At 39.3% G+C, this 23,521-nt stretch overlaps 1 protein-coding gene across 1 annotated transcript in view; it reads left to right on the forward strand.

Annotated features, from left to right (window-relative positions):
* Nucleotides 1–3,298: 3,298 nt before the first annotated feature.
* The window catches only part of DOCK8 (dedicator of cytokinesis 8), a 65,597-nt gene continuing 45,374 nt past the window's right edge, over nt 3,299–23,521 (forward strand). Inside the window, exons 1-13 of the mRNA XM_066339095.1 lie at nt 3,299–3,474; nt 6,242–6,313; nt 9,664–9,787; nt 10,518–10,724; nt 11,458–11,543; nt 12,722–12,788; nt 13,041–13,190; nt 13,838–13,918; nt 14,736–14,895; nt 15,503–15,642; nt 15,860–15,953; nt 16,643–16,805; nt 23,240–23,357. Coding sequence (XP_066195192.1) covers nt 3,347–3,474; nt 6,242–6,313; nt 9,664–9,787; nt 10,518–10,724; nt 11,458–11,543; nt 12,722–12,788; nt 13,041–13,190; nt 13,838–13,918; nt 14,736–14,895; nt 15,503–15,642; nt 15,860–15,953; nt 16,643–16,805; nt 23,240–23,357 — 1,590 coding nt within the window. The 5' untranslated portion in view covers nt 3,299–3,346. The remainder of the gene's footprint in view (nt 3,475–6,241; nt 6,314–9,663; nt 9,788–10,517; nt 10,725–11,457; nt 11,544–12,721; nt 12,789–13,040; nt 13,191–13,837; nt 13,919–14,735; nt 14,896–15,502; nt 15,643–15,859; nt 15,954–16,642; nt 16,806–23,239; nt 23,358–23,521) is intronic.

Below are 23,521 nucleotides of genomic sequence, written 5' to 3' on the forward strand. Positions count from 1 at the left end.
CTGACTATGATTTTGGTGGTCTCCTTGTCTCTACCCTTTTGATGTTTGGCTCTTTTTTTGGGGCCTGACAAGTAGAAGCAGGGAGAGTCTTTGTGCACCAGTGATTGTGAAAATCTAGATGCAAGCGGTTGCTTCCTGTGTCAGGGCCTCTTGCCACTACTCACTTCCTTAATCTGAAGCTCTGTGATCTTTAACTTGTTCCTTGTGGTTGCTCAGCCTGAAGAGGCCAGGTCCCTTCTGCACGCAGACATAGCCACTTGTTCTACCAAAAACCTCAGCAGCATTTTGTTTACCAAGTATTTACGCCGTAGCTGCTGCCATTTTGTGTGTGCTGTCACAATCCGCGTGCCTCTAATTCGTCATCCTTAAAAAGGTATGTTTGCTGTAACCATTTGTGACATTTTCTTACAGAAAATTGGTTTGCACATTTTTGTGATACACAGAAATGGCTTCTTGTTTAAGCCACTTTCTGTGTTTCCTTTGAAAAGTTCTGTCAGTGGTTAGGGAGATCGTTTCCCGCCACCTGCATTTATTTTTTACACTATCTTTTTTAAATTTTGTGTATAACTTACAATAGTCAAAAGCACACATTTCTAGTGATTAAAGGTTATTGTTAGTACTTAAACTAGAAAAAGAGGACACAATGAAATGCAATGGATTAAACCTATAAGAATGGAAATGTGTGACTTCTGAAAGGAAGTGCAATGGTTAATCGAAATTATATTGTATTACGCAAAACTATTTTGCATGTAAAACATTGTATCTTCAGCAAGTGAAAAGATGTATGCTTTTTTTATACTTCAAGCTGTGTTTTACTTTAATCTTCTGTGGATTTTTTTTTATTAGAGATAAATATATGTTGTATATATTATATATAATTTATTATATATTTTTTCTATATATTTAGATCTAAAAATCTCTCTATAGATCTACTTACATATCTGTATACTAACATGCTAACATCTATATACTAACATCTATATACTAACGTGCTTTAGCATTTACAGTACAGTAAGTGAGCTTCAACCATATTATGCTGATAATTAATAAGAAAACAATAGCAAATAAAGTTTACTCTTCACTCATAACTATTGATCCAGCACGTTCAGCACTTCACACTGTGCGCAAACCAGAGATAGTGCTTAAACTAAAAACCAGCAGGATATTTTTCTTTGGCTGACTGCCTCATAATATGGTGGACTTGCTGGTAATGTTAAGTTTTCCCTTTGGCTAAAAAGAGCAAAGAAAGAGAAAGATTTTTCCCAGAGACATTGATAATTCAGTGGATGCCTTAAATGTACAGGCAGAGGAGTGAGAGGGAGAGAGAGAGACTGTATTTATGAAGAAACTAATATAGTTTTCCTAAAAATGGGGAACCTGGGGTAGAGGGTGGTACTTAGTCAGGTTCAAAGGCCTCTGCTAAAATATTTGCAGAAGTGTTTACCACATCTGGTTTTTTTCAGGGGTTTAAATTGGTTTGCTTCTTCTAGATGTTTCCAGCACATTTCTTCCAAACAGGCTTCACTTTCTGCAAGATATTTCTGGATTTTTGTTATCTGAACAACTTCCTCATCTATATTTCCAGAACACTAAAAGGGTTCCAAAGCTTGTATTTACTATTAATTATTTTTAACACATTTTCTTATCTACTGTGGCTGATGTGGCATATTAAGTGTGAGCCATTTTAGTTCAGAGTCCCTGGAGCTTTGCCGTTGTTGAGTCTCTATGCATGTTTCATAAATTGAGAATTTTCTCATTGTCCTATTGAGCTAAAATTCCTGATACTGTAGATATAACAATGGTATGCACTAGTGTCACTTCATGCTCTGGTGAAATTCCTGTCCACTTCCATAAAAGCCTTGCATAAGCTGGCCTCAGTGGTAGTGAAAGAACACTTGCTGATTTTGACCCACAGATTTTTTCTGTGCAGAGCACTGGAGTATAAGGAGGATAGCATAAGAACATTGGAAGACACGATAGGCAGAATAACATTGAATATAAAGGTGTGTTGATACCAGGGACATTGGATGCCTTCCCCACAAAGCATCAACAGCACCACAGACAGTATTTTTTGCTGGCAGCTTCAGAAGACAGCTTTGTGAAAGATATCTGAGCTAATCAGTGCAATGCAATCCTCACCCTTTTACAGAAAGGAGGATTTATTAGCTGGTTTTTGCTAGAATTCTTCCTCACAGTAAATAAGTTATTCCAGTGCTATTATTCTACTGCTGCAACTGATTTTCTTCGCTCTTACGGTGATGAGGTGTCATCAGCCTTTCTGGAACACACAGAAAATAAACAATGGATTTTCTAAAGCTGTGGGTTTTAGATCTACTTTTTACTTGTCGAGAAAATCAATGATAAGAGATTCCAGTCTCTGTAGTCAACTGGACAAATATTGTATTTCCTAAAGATATAAAGGGTATTTTCATTTGCTACATAGCAAGTAAAATAATTTTCAGTTTTGTCTATACATAGAATAACATACACTTTTAATACATGAAGTCACATTTATTTGTATGTAGAACATCTCTAGGTACCAAATCAAACAAGAGTTTCTGCCTCTGTTTTTGACACTAAACAGATAAAAAGCAGACAGTTTAATGGCATGAATGAGTTGTAGAGCTTGTTTGACTTTGTTCTGAGTGGACCTGCTGTGAACAGCTAATTAAATGTTACAAGATACAGCTCCTATATATCAGGGTGCAATGCTGTGCACTGTAGAAATGGGGAATATCTAAGGTTTGCAGTAGTAACTTCAGTAGTTCCATGTAATCCTTTGCAAAAGCACGGTACACTCCCTTGATAAATATGATAAATTAAGAACTCAAATAATACAAAACCCAGTAGCATTCATAGATGAAAAATTAGATGAAAAATAGTATTTTTTTTAATATATATTGTCCTCAGTTTTGGTTGTATTCAAAAGTACAGAGCATTTCTAATAGTGTCTTTCAGGCACAGCACCTCAAATGACTGCATCTTCATGATAGCAGCAACCACAGTGCTTTCAGTGAGTGGGTCTTTAGTTCTGTAATTTGGAGTAATTTCCAAGACTTGGCCTTTTTATTCCTGGTGTGTTTTGTCTGCAGTCTCCTGCCCATTGGCATTGCCTGTTGCTACCATTTTGGTCACCTCCTTTATATCCTTTCTTGTTTCTATGTTAGAAGTTCAGATGTTTGTTTCTGATGTGTAGTAAATAATGGGACAATTACAACAGTTAAATAAATAAGTCTAAATTACACTATCAAGAAGAACCTCCTGGTGCTAAAATAAATGCTTCTTTATTTCTCATTAGCCTTCCTTTTATGATGCAGTAGACCCAGTAGACTTTGAAGGCTTCCTGATGACACAGCTGAACAACTTGGACTTCGATCTAGCACAAGAACTTGGGGACTTTCCTGAAGATGATCTGGATGTTGTTTTTACACCCAAAGAATGCAGGACTTTGCAACCCTCTATGCCAGAAGATGGGTAAGGAAGTTTCTGTCCCTCCAGAATGCTGCAAAAATAGTTAAAGTCAGTTTTGAATAGTTAAAAATAGTTTTGAAGGTGTTGATCCAACATCACTCTGCCACCCTTCCAGGCATTAACAGTTCGGCTCTTTTAGGCTTGTTTGCACACTTAAAATTCTGCAAGTGTTGACACAACTTCCTAAGCTTGGTAGTGGCAGAAGTGAGGTGGGCATTGACCAAGAAGAAAAGTAAAGAAGGACAGGATGATGGTATGAAAAATAATTTTTGCAGCTGTGATGCCAGAGGTGAAAGTTGATTCTGGTCATGTAACAAGCATATCACTGAGGTTTGGGGAGGGGGTTGTTTTTTTGCCAGCTGTGTGTTATATGGCATTGATCAGATCTGTAAGAATCTCTTTCTCAGTACCTGTCTGGCTTAAATGGTTGAAAACAATTCATACTTCACAAGGTTTGGGAAGAGGTGTGTTAATTTCCAGTGTATAAGTCACATGTGGCTTTAGGCTGACATTGATTAAGTAATTACCCAGTTTTCAACAGCTTAAATTAAATAGGTAGCATGTGGTGACGCAGGTGCTTAATGGTTCTGTAAATATTTAAGCTGGTTTGAAAAACAGGCAAGCTATGAGCAAAAGAATTTTTCAGAATTAGAAAATCCATCTGAGAGTTTTTCAATGTGGTATTAGAAAGTCTATCCAAAACACTCTTCAGGGACTGTTTCACTGTTAAAGGTACCTTTAAGTAGAACTCCAAAGGCCTGTTAAGCTTTGCAAGACTCAGTAAAAGTGAGATCAATGTGAAGTCTGCACCATTTAGCCCCGAACTGTTACATCTACAGAGATGGCTAACTATACAATTTGTTTGGGATGGGGGCTAGCTCCTTACAGTGTATCCAAGAAATGAACAGCACAAGCTGTATTCTATGCTGTGCTGAACCTCCACGCCAAGGGACATAGGCGTAGTTTATGGTCATTTGGCTCATGAGGTAGACCTTCATCCCTCTCTTTTCCTGCAAAAGTTGCTACACGCTGCTCTAATTTTTACCAGCCATCTGTTCAAACCAGACCAGCATGATAACAGCAGTATTTGTTCAGTTTTTTCTGCCTGATGTGCCAAATGCAATGAGGCTAAGCAGGAAACACAATTTGTGTGATTTTGGTCAGCTTAGCTCATAACCCTCTCTCTACGCAAAGTCTGAGTCTGCAAGTTTCTTCTTGGCCCAGTGCTTCTCTCAAGAAATTGAGGAGAATAAAGACAGTAGAGATGAGATGCCATGCAAAGTTACCTGAGAACTCTTTGAATCACACAGCTTCTAAGGGATTTTCTAATATTTACACAAAAGGTTGAAGTTACTTATAGAAAAAGTCCCAATCTTTACAAGGTATTCTTGTTTTTCTGTGGATTTGAGAGAGAGAATAGACGTGGGAGATAATTAATTCTTTTTTCACTTGAAGTAGTCTTTTATCTGAATGATGGACAGAAATATTGAAATAATTATTCAACTTTTGAAATTACATCTAAAATAAGGCCACTGATTACCTAATTCCAAGGTTGCTTCCCACCATGTGTAATGTTTAAAACAGCAGTTTCCTATTTATTTTTCCAGTAGGAAGCCATACAGGCTTGTTCTGTACAATTAGTTTTAAGCGTGATTTGCACCACAAAGTTATTAAGTGCTTCCTAAGGAGTCTGTGACACACCTCAAATAGTCAGTACCAACAAATATGCTTTCAGCAGATTTTTTTTACACAGCAGCTTGCCACTTAGCCATTCACACTGCTATCATTGATATTAGTGCTTTTACAGCAGTTCCTGGCCAAGGGTGCCAGGATGTATTAGGGAAGGGGCATGCACTGAGGATTGGCCTGCAGGCAATGCAGTCTTTGATGTCTCTGTGCACCGAGAGCAGGAAACAGGTACCACCAACCAAACTGGGTTAGTGTGCTGCCTGCCAGCAAACACACCTCCCACCTGAACCAGAGGCATGAACCACCAGAGGCAGGGGCACCCCTACTCTTTTACTCATTTGGGTTGGAGAATGCTACAAATTATTTTGGAACAGGTCATTAAAAATTTTAAGAATGTAGATAGGGAAATAATGCCACAGCATCATGATGTGAAGTTCATGGACATTGTCTTTGGCTGAAAGAATTGCAGTTCCAAATAGTATCCAGTCTATCAAGGAGAACTTACAACCCATGTCACTAAAGGAGACTTATTTGAAAAACAGAAAATTAAAATATAACATATTCGTAGAACTTGAAGCTTTATGCTTCTATGTTATGTTATGCTATCTGATTAAAAGCTTAGGGTCCCTTTTTTAGATTTTTCTTCGTTTCTGTGAGAAAGAAAAAGCTTAAAACCTAGGTATTTGCAAGAGTCCAAGAGCTGAGGCCTCTAAAAAGTATTTCTCTATCTTGAGACTTGTTATCAAACTTTGAAAATCACAAGGCTGGGTATGTTGTATAATGTATTTAATTTTACTCTATTATAGCAACCCCAGTCTTATATTTATGAAGAGGTAGTGTGGCAAGTGGTTACCTCTCTTAAATGTATGTTTGTACATTTATCAGCACAATACAAAAAACCTGCATAAGAGAATTCATGCAGTATAGAGGATTTTTTTAAACCTCAAACAATAGCTTAGCAGTAAAATAAATACACAGGAGAGGACTAACAGAGAGACCTTTATCTGACTAACATGTTTAGATAAATTTGTTTGTCCTGAAAGTATGACTTAGGAGCTGAAATATGTTTCTTTTTCCACAGGGTTGAACTGGACTCACATGTCAAAGACTGTGTTCAGACTTACATCCGTGAGTGGCTCATAGTGAATCGAAAGTAAGCAACATAAAACTAAATAAAATCAAAAATACATTGTATCTTGCAGAGAGGAGATGTTTGCTATTATAAGTAATCCTAAATTATAATGATTTTAGTCAGCAGTTGAAGATAAGAACTGACTTTTCAGTAGTATAAATAACTTAGACAGGTAAGTAAAAATAACTTACACCTGCTTATAAATTAGTAATATAAATAACCAGTAGTATAAATAATATTGTTTTGTTTCAGTTGGTGTACATTGACAAATACTGTTGTGTCTGCTTTTTAATTATCAGGCACTCTGGGAATGGATGGGAAGCTGATGGGGAAAAATTCACATCAACCCTTTGTAATGATGATTTATCTTAATCAGGAAAACTAGTATTGTTTGATCCCACTAAAAGAAAAGATAACAGGGATAAAGATTGTATTTGCATGCTTTTCTCCTGTTCATGCCCTGATAATTCATCGTGATTTGACTTCCAAATGTGTCTGAAAACTCAAGGATTATGGGCTTTCCCAGCAGTGATTGAGTGTATTCATGGGATTATCAGTGTTATACCCATAATTACATCAGTAAATGATTTCTGCACAGTGTAATTCAACACAGAGTGTCTTAATTACATTACTTGCATTATAAGTGCTTAATTTATTTTAGTTTAATTCATTCTATTTCAATTTCATTTTATTCTGTCCTATTCTGTTTCACATGTAAAATGTGAAGGGAACTCTCAGTCAGTGCTCTCTGTTGCAGTGATATCTGTTCCTAGACTTCTTAGGGGGTTCTGCGAGATAAGGCTTGCCTCCTTCCCCATCACCTCATCCTGTTCTTCAGAAAGAGGTTTTTGGAGCTCTGTTCATCTGTAGCACTTCCTCTTCATCCCCTCCTGCACTCATGCCCAGCTCTTGAAAAGCAGAAGCAGCAGCTGGTGGTTGAGTGCTGACACATTTGCTGCCATTCCGTTGTGCCCCTTCACTCCGTGCCCTTGTTACTCTGTGCTTTTCTGACATGACATACCTCAGCAGCCAGTGCCTCATGGGTTTGCAATGGTGATTGCAGAACAATTTGCACTGTTTAACTGTGCGTTTGTGCTCCTCAGCGGAGCAGCAGCTGGGGGTTGTTGGTGCTGATGAAATTGATTGAATTCTCAGAACTGCTGTGCAGTGAGTCACTAGGCTAGTGGGTTTTGTGGGCTTTCCTCCTGCACCACTCAGAGCAGAGGCACTGGCTCTTGCACACATTGCTGTTCTGAACATGCTGTAAAAAGCCAACACGCACAGCAAAAAGTAGTAAGCAGTAAAGTAGGTGAGGTGAAAAGTAGAATATAGCTATTTTTGCATTTATGTGTGCTAGCAGAAATGTGAATGGAGCCATAGAAGCACACATATGTGGAAAGTTTTGCTGAGTGTTTTACTGTTTCATTCATTCAGTGAGATAAACTTGCTTTCAAAATCTTTATTGAGCAGTTGACTCTATGGCAAACATGATAGTGGACTCTGCCAGCGAGCTGAGCTTTGGCAGCTGTGGCTAACAATGCAAGCAAATTATTAAAAACTGCAGAAAACACTACCAAATACGCTGCAGTGTCACATAAAGATTGTTACTGGGAATCTCACATTATGCTTGGACTTTTTATTTTCCAAAAAAGGCGTGAGAGGAAGAAAATTTATCAAGAGAGAAGTGAGAAAAAAGTAATTGTAGGAGGATTTCCATTGTTTTGAAAAAGGCTGGGAAAACTGTAGTTGCCTGCTTGACAGATGTTATAGAACAGGTTGCTGAATATATTGTCTGGTGAGCTGTGGGTGAGAGAAGCATGTGAGTAACTTTGATCCATTCATGAATGTGAAGGTTCAGAACAAGAGACTGAGGAGTCTCCAGTGGGTTGCACAGCAGAGGGCCCCAGGGTGGAGAAGGATGTGGCAGAAAAGCTGGGCACAGCTGGGGTACATGTGGTCTTGCAGGAGGCTGAATGGGAAGCTTTGTTCCTGTGCCCGTTTCTCCTTTCAGTTGTCATTTGTTCTTTTTCCTCATCTCCTTTTCTTAACTCTGTGTGTGCCCATTAATTAAAATGTTAATTAAAACCATGGTTTGCCACTTGGTGAGTTTTAATTGCTATAATGCTTTTCAAAATAAATAAACAATATAAATAAATTTTCCAGGAGTACTTTAGGAAAAAGGCATCTCTAGTGTAGTTTTCACACCACAGGGAAACTATGAACTCAGGTACATAAATTTCTCCATTAATCAGAGGCATTTTCCACCAGAGGTAGTGAAAAAAATAATCTAGACAACCTCTTTTGAATTCTTAAATGTCTTAAAGTCATGCAGAATTTCTGCCTTCCATTCTGGATGATTACAGTGGTTCCAAAACAAGGTCACATCCAAGGAGAGCTGGGATTGTCTTTTTATGACCAGTTTTCATTGCAGTGAACTGGCAAACGATTAAAATTGCAAACAATTAAAATTAAAACACATCAGAGCATATAATTCAGTTACTCCCAAAATGTAATAAAAAGGTGTCTCCCTGATCAATAATTGCTTATTGTGTCTTCTTTATGAAAGTACTCAGATGTTCAGTCATTTCTTTGGGAGTGTCACAGAAAGAAAAATGAGTGAAGCATGATGCTGTAAATAAGGAGATTGATTGCAAAAGAACTGTCAGAAGATTTAGCAAATTGCATACTAAAGTGAAAGAAACAGAGCTATGGATGCATCTAAACACCTTTTTTTCAGGGTTCCTGCTGTTTTTTTCCATCTGCCTCAAAAATGTAATTGAAATTGAATTATAATAGTAATTGAAATTTCAGGAGAATTTCAGGAGAATTCAAAAGCTGCCAGCCTGGAGGGTTACATTGTGGCTATAAAAATAGCCCTCTTCAAAGCCAGGCATTTTTTTTGAAGGTGTGGACTGTTACATGTGATTAACTTGGGATACTAGCTAGCTCCAGGATAAGAGTAGTAAGAGCTTTGATGTATGTAGTTGAAGAAGTGAGCCAAGAGATAAGTGATTCTGATCCAAGTTCTTAAGGTCACTGAAATAATCACCATGTCTGGAGAGGAGATAAGAGCAGATTTTGTACCTAGGTCAGGGTTTCCTGCTGTCTCAGGTTTATACTCTATAGAAATATGATCTGAATTACTTATTTTCCTTTTAAACTGTGTTTGATATACATTATAGAGTTGCAATTCTGCATTAAAACACATTAAAGTTGGGAAATGTCAAATTTTTGCATAAAAGCTCTGCTACACTGCATTTTGCAGAACAGTCTTTTCAGTTTTAAAATAATTTTAAATTTGTCTTTTCTGTTTCATTTTCCTTTGACACCTCCTCATGTTATCCTGACTTTCTTGGGCTTCTCCATAACAGAAACCAAGGGAATTCAGATACTTGTAGCCTGAAAAGCAAGGGATCCCGCAAAGATTTTCACAAAACGCTTCAAAAACAAACATTTGAATCGGAAACATCGGATTCTGGCAATGCAACTTTTCAGGTACATTTTCTTCACTTTGGGAAAAGCGATCAAATGCTGCAGCTTCCTCAAAAGAAGCATGTGGTGTGACCTCCCTTTGAGTGCAGGGGAGTGTTGAGGTTTGAGTGTTGTGTACAATTTTGAGTGTTTACAGTTTTGGTCACTGCAATATAAGAGAGATATAAAGCTATTGGAGGGCATCCAAAGAAGGGACACAAAGGAAGCTGTATGGAAGTGTCTGAGGCCACTTGGTCTGTTCAGCCTGGAGGACACTGAGGGGACACCTCAGTGCACTCTACATTTTCCTTTTGAGTAGAACAGCAGGGGCAGGCACTGATCTCTGCTCTGTGGTCACAGTGACAGGACCCGAGGGAAGGGACTGAATTTGTGTCAGGGGAGGTTTAGGTTGGGTATCAGGGAAAGATTCTTCACCCAGAGGGTGGCTGGGCACTGGTAGGGGCTCCCCAGGGAAGTGGTCGCAGCACCAAGATGGACAGGGTTTAAGAAGCATTTTTGACACATGGTGTGATTCTTGCAATGTGTTTCGCAGAGCTGGGCTCTGTGATCCTAGTGGGTCCCTTCCAGCTCAGTGTATTTTGTGATTCTGTTCTCTGCGGTGGCACCAACCACACCGCCACGCTCACCATTAGGCCTCACGGCGGAGGAATTACGATCCCCTCTGCCGGGATCACCGACAGCCATTCTGTGAGACCCAAGCCACACAGCTTGACATTTTCTTGTTTCCCGGCAGGTCGGGGGGCCCCAGCCTGTGCCGGAGGAGGGCTCAAGGACGCCCCAGGCCTGCTCCGACCTGGAGCTGCGCAGCCTGCAGCCGGACCCGCGGCTGGAGCCGCTGCTGCGGCACCTCAGCGCCGAGGAGTTCGAGCGGCTGAACGAGGAGGCGCGCCGCACCAACAGGCAGCCCGAGCTCTTCGCCCTCTACCCCTCCGTGGACGAGGTGAGAGGGAGATCAGCTGTCCTGTCCTGTCCTGTCCTGTCCTGTCCTGTCCTGTCCTGTCCTGTCCTGTCCTGTCCTGTCCTGTCCTGTCCTGTCCTGTCCTGTCCTGTCCTGTCCTGTCCTGTCCTGTCCTGTCCTCTCCTCTCCTCTCCTCTCCTGTCCTGTCCTCTCCTCTCCTCTCCTCTCCTCTCCTCTCCTTTATTTTCCTTTCCTTTCCTTTCCTTTCCTGTCCTTCCCTCTCCTCTCCTCTCCTCTCCTCTCCTCTCCTGTCCTGTCCTCTCCTCTCCTCTCCTCCCTCTCCTCTCCTCTCCTCTCCTCTCCTCTCCTCTCCTCTCCTCTCCCTCTCCTCTCCTCTCCTTCTCCTCTCCTCTCTCTCCTCTCCTCTCCTCTCCTCTCCTCTCCTCTCCTCTCCTCTCCTCTCCTCTCCTCTCCTCTCCTCCTCCTCTCCTCTCCTCTCCTCTCCTCTCCTCTCCTCCTCCTCTCCTCTCCTCTCCTCTCCTCTCCTCTCCTCTCCTCTCCTCTCCTCTCCTCTCCTCTCCTCTCCTCTCCCTCTCCTCTCCTCTCCTCTCCTCTCCTCTCCTCTCCTCTCCTCTCCTCCTCTCCTCTCCTCCTCCTCTCCTCTCCTCTCCTCTCCTCTCCTCTCCTCTCCTCTCCTCTCCTCTCCTCTGTAGCAGTTTTATGCCAGTGTGTGAATTTACAGTGGTTCTAATTAAGTATGGCTGTTTAATGATAGGAGGATGCAGTGGGGATACGGCCAGTGCCAGATCGCCCAAAGGAACATCTGGGCAACAGGATTTTGGTGAAGCTGCAGACTCTGAAGTAAGTAATCCTTCCCAAACATTGCTCAGTATTTCTGAGTTCACAACAGTGAACACCTTTTTACAAGCTGCACACCTTGTTACACCACCACAGGTGTCCCCTACAGCAGCATTCACTGCTAAAGTGTTCTTTCTTAGTGTAGCAGAGAATTATTTCTATCCATCTTCAGAGAAGTCTTTAACTTGCCGGGATGTAAAGGAGTTGTGAGTGAACCCAAATTATATATATATATATTAAAAACAAACAAACAAAAAAAACCCCGCAATTTGTGTCCTACACACTGCTGGACCTTCACTGTGGTTTAACACCAGCCAGCAGCCAAGCCCCATACAGACATTTGCTCACTCCTTCACCAACAGGCCCAGGGAGACAATCAGAAGAGTAAATCCCATGGGAGAACTCATGGGTTGAGACAGACATTTTAATAGAGGAGAGCGAGACACACAGACAAGCAAAAGAAAACAAAGAATAAATTCACAGGTTCCCAAGAGCAAGCAGGTGTTCATCCATCTCCAGGAGAACAAGTCCACATGTAATGTGACTTTTGAAGGCAAACAGCATCATTCCATATTTCCCCTGCTTGCTTCTTTCGCCTCCTCATTTATATTCTGAACATGGTGCCACATGGTCTGGGGTATCCCTTTGGCCATTTGGGGTCACCTGTCCTGTCTGTGTCTCCTCCCAGTCTCCCACACACCCCAGTCTCCTCACCCAGCAGGAGGAGTACCAAAAGCAGAAAAGGCCTTAGTTTTGAACAAGCTCTGCTCAGCAACAGCAAAAACATATTTTAATTATCAACCCTGCATTCAGCACAAATTCACAAGGCTAGCCCCACTTTGAAGAAAATTAATTCCCCTCCAGCTAAAGCCAGCACAACTTGATAAAAAGAAAAAAGGAACATACGATAATTCTTAACTGATCCCTGAGATCACCTTCCTGTCAAATTTAGAAAATGCATTGCATGCAGTTTACTACCCTTCTTTTCCTCTCAAAATCATCTAATATAATGCACTGAAACAAAAAGTCCTCCAGATTTTGAGAGAGCTGAGGTCTGGAGCTAAGTATTTCTCTGCATTTATAATGGAAGTGTCAGTCAAAATATAATTTCCACTTTTTTTATTATACATCGCCATATGAGTGCAGTATCAATCAGTGTCTTGTGTGTCTTTCCCTAACAGGTTTGATATAGAGATAGAGCCTTTGTTTGCATGCATAGCTCTCTATGACATAAAGGAAAGGAAAAAGGTAAGTGTGTATACAATATTGTTGTTCACTTGGCCTGGGTTTTTATCTCCAGAGTAATAATTTAGGAAAACTTACAAGACACTTGCTACTTTTTTACACATGCAGTCTGATCCAGGATTCTTATTATCCAGTCAGTCACATGCTTGCAATTGTTTCTTTTGTAGTTGTCGCTACAACTTCTGACTTGTTCTAAAATAAAATTTGAACCTTTTCTGTTTTACAATGTATTTTAATCCCCTTTTTCTTTTCAAGATCTCAGAAAATTTTCATTGTGACCTCAATTCTGATTCATTAAGAGGATTATTGCGTTCTCATACACCTTCCATTGACTTGTCTACTCAGGCAAGATCAGCAGTATTTTCTATTACTTATCCCTCATCAGATATATACCTGGTAATAAAGGTATGTTACCGTGCTACTTTGACACTATTCTGCCTGTTCCCAGCTGTTCTTGTTGTTTGAATTCACAGAACTAACAAACATGGCTTTTGTCCAGATGAGATAAATTATGGTAGTTTTTAAAAGTAGTATGTGAGCAGGTGTCCAGTAGTATATCTCATTCTCAAGCTAAAAAGTTATATTAGTGTCCTGTGTACCAGTTCTACTAAGTATGTAAAATTTCCTATCTCTGCCTGAGAGAAATTAGAAATATAGTGAAATAAGGCACTTTAAAAAATTTTATTTACATTCTGTGGAGGTTTTTTTGCATCAGTTTAGTGCACTTTGCATCATTTTGCTTGCTTAATTCTGAAACTGAGTTTGCTTGAACCACTTCATTTGGAGTGTGTCAATTATCCTGATTTCAGTGAAAATGCAGTAGTAAGTGATTGATGGTATTGTCACATATATATTTCCTGCTCTATAACAGATGGAAGACTAGAAGGTTTATTATCAGTTACTCCATAAAGACAGTTTTAAGATGTTATATAGAGCTATATATCTAGGCAAGCTCTTTCAAATTGCTAGAAACACAAAAATGGAAAACTAAAAACCAAAACTATTTGGATGACATTTTTTCTTTAATTGTCTTATTTTATTGCTTTTTATAGATAGAAAAAGTGCTTCAGCAAGGAGAAATCGGAGATTGTGCAGAACCTTACACGGTTCTTAAAGAAAGTGAGGCTGGCAAGGTAGGTAAATAACTGTAAAGAATATTTAGATTTTAAAAATGCGTGCTAAAAACAAACAAGCAAACAAAAAACAGAGAAAGAGCAGACCTTTTGAAATAGGATGGAATACCCAAAACACTGGAAGAAAAGCCAGTTAGATTATCCATGGTGAAAGCAGTTTGGTGTCTGTGACCAACAGAAAGAAATCATAAGACAAGGTGCATTATTGTTATTGACCCCTTTGGAAATTAATACTGACAGAGTCTTGAGTCATGAAGCAGATAGAGGTGAGCAAGGCAAAAGACTGAATTTTAGAATTAGCAGAAATACCTGTACCTCAGAGACGTGCTATTGACTTGGATGGCAGAAGGCCTGTTGTAGTGTGCAGTTATCCAGTTCACTACTGTTGTCCATAGATAATGTGAGTTCTGCTCTAGGAATTCATGGTAATTTACCTCCCTGGAACAGACTGGCAGTGTTTTCTGGGCTTCCCACTTCTCACCTTTAGAATATTGCTTTCAATAGGATTTTTTTTTTTCTGTATCTGGTGAAAGGAGTAGAACCTGCTAACATTTCATGGTGATTGTTCATTCTGGATTTGAAGATTACTACAAAAAGATGGCCTTCTACATTTCTGTAATGCAAGTGAACTCATTGGAAAGCAATTGAAATGGACATAGAAATCAAAACAGCTACAGTTCTGTTAGTGATGTAGCAAGAAAATATGAGAGATACCAATGCAAATGATTTACTGAACTGTAAATACATAACTTACATTTTTGTCTGTGGTAGCAATAACTGATTGCTTTTGAAACAGCCATTGTTTTCTTTGTCTCAGACAAAAGAAAAGATTGAAAAACTGAAAGCACAAGCTGAATCCTTTTGTCAGAGGTTGGGGAAATACAGAATGCCATTCGCCTGGATTCCCATATGCCTGGCTAATTTCTTCAACCTTTCCACACTTGAACGAGAGATACAAGAAGCTGAAGGTTTAAATGGTACTTGTCTAACTTTCCAAGTAAGGCAAAATTACTCTTCGATAGGACTGGGTATAGGTAACAATGTTATTCACTCTGGCATCAAAAGTAAATCACAGATTCAGTCATGTCTTATCAGCTTTCCTTTTCAGTTCTCCAAACACCTACAAATTAATTGTGCTCACCGTGTTGTCTCTGCATATTTCTTTTTATATCTCCTGAATATTCTTTCATGGTTTAGGCCCAATTTTCATTGAACACTGGCTTTGTAGGAGTAAAATTCCCTTTTCCCCATGGTGTTAGCTAGCAATCAAGATACCAAATATCTCAGTATGATAGGTGGGGCCATTGTTCAATGTGCTTTATAATCCATGAACTAAAAATTTAAATAATCTTTTGCTCTGCAGCAGAAATAATGTCGCTTCAACAGATCTGTCTTGGTATTTCACTAGTGTCATAGTATTCCACTATTTCACATAGTCTGAAATAAAAGAAGCAGGATGTTTTAGGCACTCTATCCTCTGATGTTAGTGACATGTTTCTGTGGTTTTCTAGTGTATTCTGAGAAATTTGTGCCACAGCAAAAAGCAAAAAACAAAATGATAATAGATTTAATTTCCCTTTGAAGGAAAAGGATCCAGCAGTGACAAGAAGGCAACACTGCTGCAGGCAAGAAGGCTTTCTGAGAGAAGTTTCAACTCAGAGGACAGCTATCCAGCACCAAACGTCAAACCAGCCTCTCTGACCATTAGCACCTTCTTTAAACAGGTACTGGATTCTCTGGTTGAATAAGACATTTTTTATTTATGTAATATGAATTGTGTTGGGAAAAGCTACCAGTTATGTTTGTGTGGGGACAGAGGATAACTGCAGTCAAGTAAATAGTAACACATTTGCTTTGTATGCCTCAAGGACATGGTTCACCTCTGAAACTCTTCTCCATGTTATGGACTATTGTTACTGATTTTTGTCTTTCCTTTGGTAGGAAGGAGACAGGCTCAGTGATGAAGATCTGTTGAAATTTTTAGCTGATTTCAAAAGATCATCTTCCTTGCAAAGAAGAATTAAGACTTTACCAGGTACATAATTAATTTTAGATGGAAGGTGTTGTATGTATTTTTCTGCCTCAAACTGTTCTATAAATTCCAACCCCAAAATATATTTGACTTTGGTTTAAAGCCATATGTGCCATTGTGGGACTTCCTGGGTTTCTGGTGTCTACCTGAACAGAGATGCTTTATTTTATTTTTTTCTGCATGAGTGAGTATGGAGATTTAGATTTAGCTTGGTATTTTTTTAATTATTTGCTTTTCTCCCTAATTTACAGTGTATCTACTGGATATCTTTCATTATTACTCAAAGTGTTTGAAGACAGCTCTTTAAAGCAAATGTCTAGGATCCTTGCTACTTCCCTGCAATGCTTTGTAACGGCTCCTATTTTATAGAGAGAAATTAAAATGTGTACACATTTCATCTTAGCTTGATATTAGGGTCAACATTAGTTAACGAAGTAGAGAAGCTATCTTTCTAGCTGATTGCTGGAAATGACAAATCTGAGTTCCACAAACAGTTTTAACTGTTGTTGGAAGTGTGTAGGCTTCTTCCTCTGTGTCTTTCTGTACCTATGCTTTCCTTCTCATGCAGCCAAGAACCAGTTCTTTTTTCTGCAGTGTTGCTGTTTAACCTTACATATTGTTGTAATTCTTTGTTTGTTAAATACTGATAGTTTTTTATATTTTTGCTAAGATTTTGTGATTTAATTTTAAAGGAACACTTAAAATGGAGATTTCCCCAGTTCCAGAAAACATTGGTTATTGTCTGACACCAGAACTGCTCCCAGTGAAGCCATTTCCAGAAAACCGTAATCGCCCTCACAAAGAGATTTTGGAATTCCCAATTAAAGAAGTGTATGTTCCCCACACCATTTATAGGTAAGAAATAACATGTATTTTTTACATTTCTTCGAAAAATGTGACTCAATTTTTTTTTCAGAAATAGAAACTAAAATTATTTTTTTAAAAAGGTTAAAGACAATGGTTGGGCTGATAATTTAATATTCCTAGCCATTACAAGATAAAATACTTGCAGGATATTCCATAATGGGTTTATTAAGTGTGTTGTCTTTTGAAAAAATTTCTGTAACATTAAAAAAAAAACCCTTTAACAACTGTCATTGACTTGGCATCTATCTGTCTATCTATCTATCTATCTATCTATCTATCTATCTACCTATCTACCTATCTATCTATCTATCTATCTATCTATCTGTCTATCTATCTGTCTATCTATCTGTCTATCTATCTATCTATCTATCTATCTATCCTCCTTTATGTTTGTTTGGTTTGGGGTTTTTTTCCCCAGTAGATTTTATTATCATTTTTAACACTTCTGGTAAATGTTTATTCTCAGTCATTTCTATTGTTAATTTGAGTCATCTGATTATCTGAGGAAGTAATGTGTTCCTCTACAAACCTTTTAACTATGAATGGGAACTTTAGGCTATGTAATTTAATTTCTTTAGATCAGTTCTGTTATGATTGTCTCAAGGTGATCACAGTACTCAGTGGCATACAAGTGAGCAATTCTCATCATTTATTTCTTAGTAGTCTGGAACATCTGAGTGTCCTATAAGAAATCAACATCAGAAGAATGTGTTTCAAAATGTTTGTTCAGCATTTCTTTGCTAGTGAGTGTAGTAATGCTAGTAGTTACAGCAATATCTAACAAATAATTCTGATGGAGTGTATCACAATGTTATAGATACAGAAATAACTTGAAATAAGTACTTTCATCTGACCATTGTGTTAGTCAAGACAAGGGAGCAATAAATGCTTTTAACAATAATAGCAGATTATGCTACTCTAAGAGGGATTTCTAAATTCTAGATTTCTAAATTTCTTAAAACAGTAGCTAGATGCTGTATTGTATTATTGGCAAAAATGTGACTATCAATAAGGAATCACAGAATGAAGGTCCAGAAAAAAGCAATGTAAAGCTCATAAGTCTCTTGCAGTGGAGATTAGCAAAGAGTGAGCTCTTCTACCTGGTCATCTGACCCAGCCCAGGAGGAGAGAAGGACAAGGCTTGTGGCTCTGTACAACTCAGAACTGCACCATGGCAAACTAGTTTATTTGGGGGAGATGTTCCACACCTTCACAGAAAACTAGAGATCTATTTGGCTGTTGGTGACACCTGGATTTGTGTCTTTGAAGGAAAACAAAAAGAGGAAGTGGCAAATCTAATCTTTCAATAACATCTTGAGGTGTGGTGTCAGCAGGAAATAAGTAGGCCATTTAGCTATAGCCTCATTAGTTTTGAAGAAATAACTCCTGGGCTCTGCCATGATTCAGTGGTATTCAATCTCTTGAGGACAGCTCACAGCATCTGTACACTAAAATGCAGAGAGTCATGGTAGTCTGTCTTCTCTGTGTATCAAAGAATTGGATGGTGATAGAACTTTAATGCAGACATTTCTACAGGGAAAGTAGTTTTTATAGAATTGAAAGTGGAAATGTAAATGAACATGAGCAAAGACGCCTATTTTTACTTTAATGAAAAAATAAGACAGAAAACTTTCCTGTTCATTGTCTGGGCCCAGTAAATGTCAATTCCAATGTACTGTCTCATTGTGTCTAAAGGTCTGCTTTTGACCAAAAATTATTAGCAATTGCTTTGTTTCTGAGCTGTAGCAATAGTTGAGTCTGCACAGAATATTCTGTCTTTAGTTCTCATCAGGTTCTCACTTCTGTATCCAGACACAATGAATATCAAAGCCACAATGCCAAAAATTAATTTGTGCTTCTCCTAAAGCAAATTTGGGTGTCTCCACACCATCCTTATGTTGCCAGGGTGTCTATATTGAATACATACATCCACATTAGAGGAAATGCTTGCTATTGCTTAACAGTCACACTCTTTCAGCAAGAGTTCACACCTTACATGCTTAACCTTTTCTTTTAAGTCTCTGTTTTGATTTTCACCCTAAGTAAAAGTCATGGCAACGAAACAAAGTAGGATTTGTTCAGCCTAGCTTGTAATAATGAAGACAACATCTATAAAGAACAGTTACCTTTATTAACCTTTACCTTATTAGTGAATCAGTGGTATGACATGCACAGTTAAGTGATGTAGGCCAATGAACATCAAGTCCAACTGTAACCTGTCGCTGCCAAGTCCTCCAGTAAACCATGTTCCCTAAGCAGCACATCTACACGTGATTTCAGAACTTCCCTGGGTAGCCTACCAATACTTGACAGCCCTTTTGGTGAAGAAATATTTCTCAATATCCAATTTAAATCTCACCTGGAGCAGCATGAGGCTTTTTCCTTTTGTTCTATTGCTTGCTACCTGGGAGAAGATCCTCATCTGGCTACATACAGCCTCATTTCAGGTAGTTGTAGAGAGCAATGAGATCCCCCTGAGCCTCCTTTCCCCCAGGCTAAACAGCCCCAGCTCGCTCAGTCACTCCTCACAAGACTTGTGTTCCAGACCTTTCCCTGCTCCATTGTCTATCTCTGGTCTCCCTCCAGCACCTCAGTGTCTTTCTTTGAGTGAGGGCCCCAAACCAGAACACAGGATTTGAGGTGCAGCCTCAGCAGTGCCCAGCACAGGGGGACAATCCCTGCCCTGCTCCTGCTGGCCACACCATTGCTGGTCCAGGCCAGGATGCCATTGGCCTTCTTGGCCCCCTGGGCACTGCTGGCTCCTGTTCAGTCACTGTCACCAGCAGCCCCAGGTCCTTTTCCTGTGGGCAGCTTTCCAGCCCCTCTGCCCCAGCCTGTGGCCCTGCCTGGGGCTGTTGTGAGCCAAGGGCAGGACCCAGCCCTGGCCCTTGTTGAATCTCCCACCACTGGCCTCAGCCCAGGTTTGGTTCCAGCCTGTGCAGATCTCTCCATGGAGCTCTGTGACCCTTTGCTTAATTTAACTGTCACGCAATTCCTGTTGCTTAGTTCTCCACATGGTGAATACCATTATAAGTTTGAGATCAAACTAACCCATAAGGAGTAACTAGATTTGAATAGAGCCAAATATAAAATGTTTCTTGCTATTTTATTTCCTTTCTTCTAACCTGGAAAGTAGAATCATCCTTTTTTAAGGATCTTGCCTAATCTTATTTAATCAATTTGATAGCATTTAGTCATGGATGTGTGTCATGGCTTGTTAAGGCCTTAAAGGTTGTTTAAGGTTTTCTAATTTTCAGATACAAGTCTGCAAAACATTTTTTCCCACCAATGCTATACATTTAGACACTGGGGGAGGAAGTTGTAAAAGGTATTTCAGAGGAGTGATTTTTTTTTTTTAATTTTATTTTTAATAGCTTTTTCCTTTGTGATAGGAAAAGTGGAGCCTTGTGTTATAGTCTTTGAACTCAGGTCTTGCAAGCTTTTTTTTTGCTGGTGTAATGCCATTATTTTAAATGATGCTATTTCTGATTTATGCCAGAGAGATCAGCCAGCCCACTTTCTTTGTGCACTGTGAAATTGAGCACTTCTTTTTGTTGTGTACTTACATTTCTTTAATAAAAATATTTTCCTGAAAATGTCAAAACATTCCAAGATTTATTTCTTTCATACCCCTCTATTTTTAATAGGAAAAATCATATAATTTAAAGTTTGTTTATCATTTTATTTTCTCATTAAATATAAATGAAAATGATGCTGTTTGCTGCCACTATGAAATGTTGGTGCTGAGGAAGAGGGATTTGTCACATCATTTCAGCAGTAACTCAGCTTAACCAGGCGCAGGAAATCCTGTCTGTGATAGGGGTAGTACCTAATGCTTAGGGGATTTTGGTAGGAAGAGGGGAAAAACCCCATCTTTGTGGTGTTGTTGCATTTACTTGCAAGCCACTTAGCAATGTTCTCAGACTTGCTGTAGTCTGCAGTGTGGGCTGGAGGCTTTGCTTTGGTGGTAATCATTCTACCCCATCCTTGACTAGTTTTGGGTGAGGAAAGGTTATTGATGAATAACAGGAGTGTCTCACTCCTGTGGGTGACCTGTGCCAGGCTAGGGGGACCCTTAGCTTTCCCAGCAGGTGACTGATTCCAAAATAGTCTCTTATCACTCTTCTGGGTCATTCTCTGACCCATGGAAGCTGTCAGCATCTGTGCTTCAATCAGGATTCTGCTCTCAGTGACACTGGGTGTTCTGCCATGGCTTCTGTAGACTCAAGCTATCCCTTGAATAGCTCTTCTGTTTTTTAAACACATCTGACTGTGTCTGTAGGTAGAGTCCTGCACTTTCTGCAGGGAGGGTGAGGGGAGAAATTTAATCACACAGACTAGAAGTACTTGCTGTGATGTGTTGCTGTAATAGTTCTGCTCAGTGCAGAACCTTGAGGGAGGTGAAATGCCTTCTGGAGCCCACCACAGCCTCATGGGCATCCCAGCTGTCCTATTATTTAAAAGACAGCAGTATTTGCTGCCCCAATGCCCCTGCTAACTGCCAAGTGAACATGCTCATTGTCTTTGCTTCTCCTCAGGCTTTTGGAGTGTATGGATGGAGTACAGGCAGTAGCACTAAGGCAGTGGTCAGCAATGGGTCTACAATTCATGCCTGTGTGAGGGAACATATTGTGATTATCTTCTCACCTTCCTGCTTTAGATGTCAGTCATCACTTTCATCTCTGCAGGATATCCAGAGTCAGCATTTACCTCTGTTTTTCCTCAGTGCTGATGGGTTTAATACACATGTAAGCAAGATCCCTAAAACCGCTTCAGCATAAATAGCACAAGCTTTAGCTTTTCAGTCCAATACTTGCTGGAATAATGCTTCCTTGGTTGTGTAGTCAGCAGAGAGCTCTGTTTTTACATATCTTTCATCTCAAATCACATCTGAAAGTAAAATCCAGTGCTCAGGTACATTATATAGATTTGTGACATCTTGTCCTAGGCTGCAGATTAATGAAGCAATGGCTGTATTATTCAGCCTCCCCTACATGTATTTCTTCACTTCTGGCAGATGTAGTATTGACAATATCCTTCATTTAATATGTCAGTTCCCCAGGTATAATTCAGTATAGGTTACCGATATATTTCACGATTTCACTTAGCTTTCCTTAACATCTGGGAGAGAATTTGGAAAAGCAAAACTTGCACATAAGGTAGTAGAGAAGAGAGTGCATTAGTGTGACAGACAGAAGTGCCATCCTGAATGAAGGGAAAAGCAAGTTACAAGCTAGTTTTTTTACTAAGGCATGCCACATGTAGCACATGTTGGTTGAAAAGAGTAGCTTGAACTGTGCAGTTGAATGGTACTACCATGTTGTGACACATGGGAATCAGGAGAATAATACACAGTTTTTCAAGTCTTGGGATACAATAAATGGAGGGTGTTTGGCTGTTTGGCCAAAGGCTGTTTGGCTTTTTCAGCTGACACTACTACTGTGGAGATATCTGTGATAAGGACAGTGCAATTCTGTGTGCAGCTTCTGACTGCCACAGATGAAAAGAAATCATGACAGTCCATGAGTTGTCCTCATTGTTTCTCACTGAAAGTCAGCATTTTTCCTCCAACACTAATCTTATCCCTTGCACTCAGAGGACAAACAGTGAAAATCCTGTATCAGACTGGGGAAACAAGACAGTAAATAGACGTAATCAAGATTCCACAATCTATGTATAAGCCAGGTCTACCTGAAATCTCGAATTTGCCATAAACTTCAACAGAGAAAAATCTTGCCATTAATATTTTGACTCTTCTGTTGGAATTATAAATCAGAAGACCACCTATGCTGTCAAATTCCCCAAAGAAATTAAAGGTGCTTTTTATGTTTAGTGATATGTTCATGTACAGAAGCTAGTAAACAGCAAAGTATTCTATATTTCAAAGCATTGTTCATATTCATTACTAATAAGAGGTAGCTTATAGAATTATTCTCTCAAATTTTCTTATTTGTATTTACACAGGTTTATTGATACTGCTCTTTGGTTTGTATAACCTGGGAATATATGGGAGATTTTTATGCTATAAACTATGAATGTATGAACTTCAGTTGTTGATTCCCTTACACCTCTGAGTGATTCTTTCCCCTTTCCAAAATCAGATTATTTATGTCTGAGAAAGGAGCTGCTTTCTCGAGAGATTTCTGCTTTTCATTACATCAAGCAAAGATAATTGTTTGTTTGTCACAGAACATAGCTTAGTGTAGGTAAAACCTTTAACACAGGATGTTCTATGTGTCACACCAAGAAATTATCTTTTCTTTGTGGACTTCAGAAATGGAGTTCTGACAAGTCTTTCACTATGTATGTGGAATTGAAGGGACAGGGAGAGGAATGAGCAGAATGCTTATATTCAAACAGGAATGCTTGCTAATATTCAAACAGGAATTTACCCATTTTATTCTCCCTTATCTTTCTTGCAGAAATCTCCTCTATGTCTACCCTCAGAGGCTGAATTTTGCAAACCGACTGGCTTCTGCAAGGAACATTACCATCAAGATCCAGTTTATGTGTGGTGAGGACCCGTCCTGTGCAATTCCGGTAATAAATGCTGAGATTTCTTAGCAGACTTTTGTTGACATGCATTCCTGGGAAACCTCTGGAAGAGAGAAGTCATTATTTACTTTCCATCACCACAGTTTCTAGTGGAGCCTTAGCAAGCCTAACCGAGAGAGGTTAAGGAGCTCTCATTCTCATCCTAAATC

The sequence above is a fragment of the Sylvia atricapilla genome, chromosome Z, assembly GCF_009819655.1.
Source record: "Sylvia atricapilla isolate bSylAtr1 chromosome Z, bSylAtr1.pri, whole genome shotgun sequence".
Classification (NCBI taxonomy): domain Eukaryota; kingdom Metazoa; phylum Chordata; class Aves; order Passeriformes; family Sylviidae; genus Sylvia; species Sylvia atricapilla.